The sequence below is a fragment of the Anoplophora glabripennis genome, unplaced genomic scaffold (genome assembly GCF_000390285.2).
Source record: "Anoplophora glabripennis isolate ALB-LARVAE unplaced genomic scaffold, Agla_2.0 scaffold82, whole genome shotgun sequence".
NCBI classification, from domain to species: domain Eukaryota; kingdom Metazoa; phylum Arthropoda; class Insecta; order Coleoptera; family Cerambycidae; genus Anoplophora; species Anoplophora glabripennis.
The window spans coordinates 1,284,602-1,286,065 of NW_019416227.1; the positions used below are offsets into that span (position 1 = coordinate 1,284,602).

Here is a 1,464-nt window from a genome sequence, read left to right on the forward strand (position 1 = left end):
TTGTGCGAAAACTATTGCACCTACAGCGCCCACTTTTGGCACACTTTTAAAGTATGACAAAACCCTCAACTTGTCATAGGTTTTATAAAATTTTAACAATAAATGCGATAGTTATAAACAAATGAAGAAATGGGCACTTTTCTTGTTTTTTTGCAATAACTTTTTTGTTTATTAACCGATTTTAATTTAACCAGTCTCATTTTGTAGATAATTTTACTCCCTATAAGCTGTCTGAGAGTCACTTTTCGCTAAAATTGATGGTTTTCCCTGCAAAGTGAAAAAACTGTTTTCCTCACTTATTTGTTTAAATAGAAAAGTTAGCTAATAAAAGTTTTTGACTCACGAGACGAGAGACGTCTTGTATTATGTTCCTTTAGACAATTTTACAATAATCTCGCGGATAGGACTTTTTTCGAGTTTCTCTTTTATGTTCGCCAATTTTCCTGGTGTATAATATAGGTACAAACAAATGAAAATCAGATAACTGAAAACTGCAAATCCTAATATAAGCCTGCTATGATGTATAGGTGTAAATTTAAATTAAAATGTTTTAGCAATTTTGTTCATATTATTGGATTTAAAACGGCAATTTTGCATGTTTGTAAAAATAATTAATTCGCCTAATCCTTTCAGATACATCCTTACCTGACACTCTACGCTGCAGTACATAGCCATCATACAACCGCAAACGTATTCGGCCACTTTCTCACATATACAAGACCTATTCGAGAACACCGTTTCATCGTACTCCACCTAAAAAAATTTTTTTATAAGACTTTTACAAAAAACAAAGCGACAATTCCTCTTTGTCACGTCAATGGAAAATTCTGGGTTAGTACAAGGAAAAGCACAGTTCATGCAAGGGTTAACTGGATTAAAAGCAAATATTGTACCTGTATGGGGGGACTGGAGATTCCACTGTCTGCGGGTGAAGGCGCCTAAAAATTACAACAAGCCACACTTACTTATAAAGTCGCAAATCTCTTGGTGACATTATAACATAAACATAAATTTCAATAAATTGAAAAAAGTGCTTCGAAATGTTCGTTCGTAAGTGAAGCAAAGATTTTATTAATGTACGGAATCGGAGGGAAACCAATTTGAACATTTAATAAAATAATGCCTAAATATGAATTAATGGACAAATCAGGGACTTTCCTCCATTCTAACGCAGATTTTCTATAAAATGGAATTAGTTTGAAACTGAAATTACTTTTTGGTGTAAAGAAATTTGTAATTTACCTTGTAAATTAAAGAGATTAATTTTATTCTAAATGTAAATAGTGGAGTCAAGATAGATTTCGACTTCGCGAAAATTACTGGAAGAGAGAACTTTTTATTTTTCGCTTTGTAAAGTTGTCAGAAACAACATATAAAATGTTACCAACTGTAGAGTGTACGCTAAATTATTTATTTAACAAATTAGTTGCAAAATTACAGTTTTTGCAAAATATATAAAAAAAT

The 1,464-nt window shown here is 31.5% G+C and overlaps 1 protein-coding gene across 3 annotated transcripts in view; it reads right to left on the reverse strand.

The window, feature by feature from the left end:
* Positions 1–1,464, reverse strand: part of LOC108903484 — a 30,201-nt gene that overhangs the window by 1,851 nt on the left and 26,886 nt on the right. For 2 of the 3 annotated variants that reach the window (XM_018705691.1, XM_018705692.1), the window contains 2 exons: positions 894–938; positions 646–753 (listed from right to left, as the gene is read on the reverse strand). In XM_018705691.1, coding sequence (XP_018561207.1) covers positions 646–753; positions 894–938 — 153 coding nt within the window. The remainder of the gene's footprint in view (positions 1–645; positions 754–893; positions 939–1,464) is intronic. The other variant, XM_018705693.1, reaches the window with a different exon arrangement.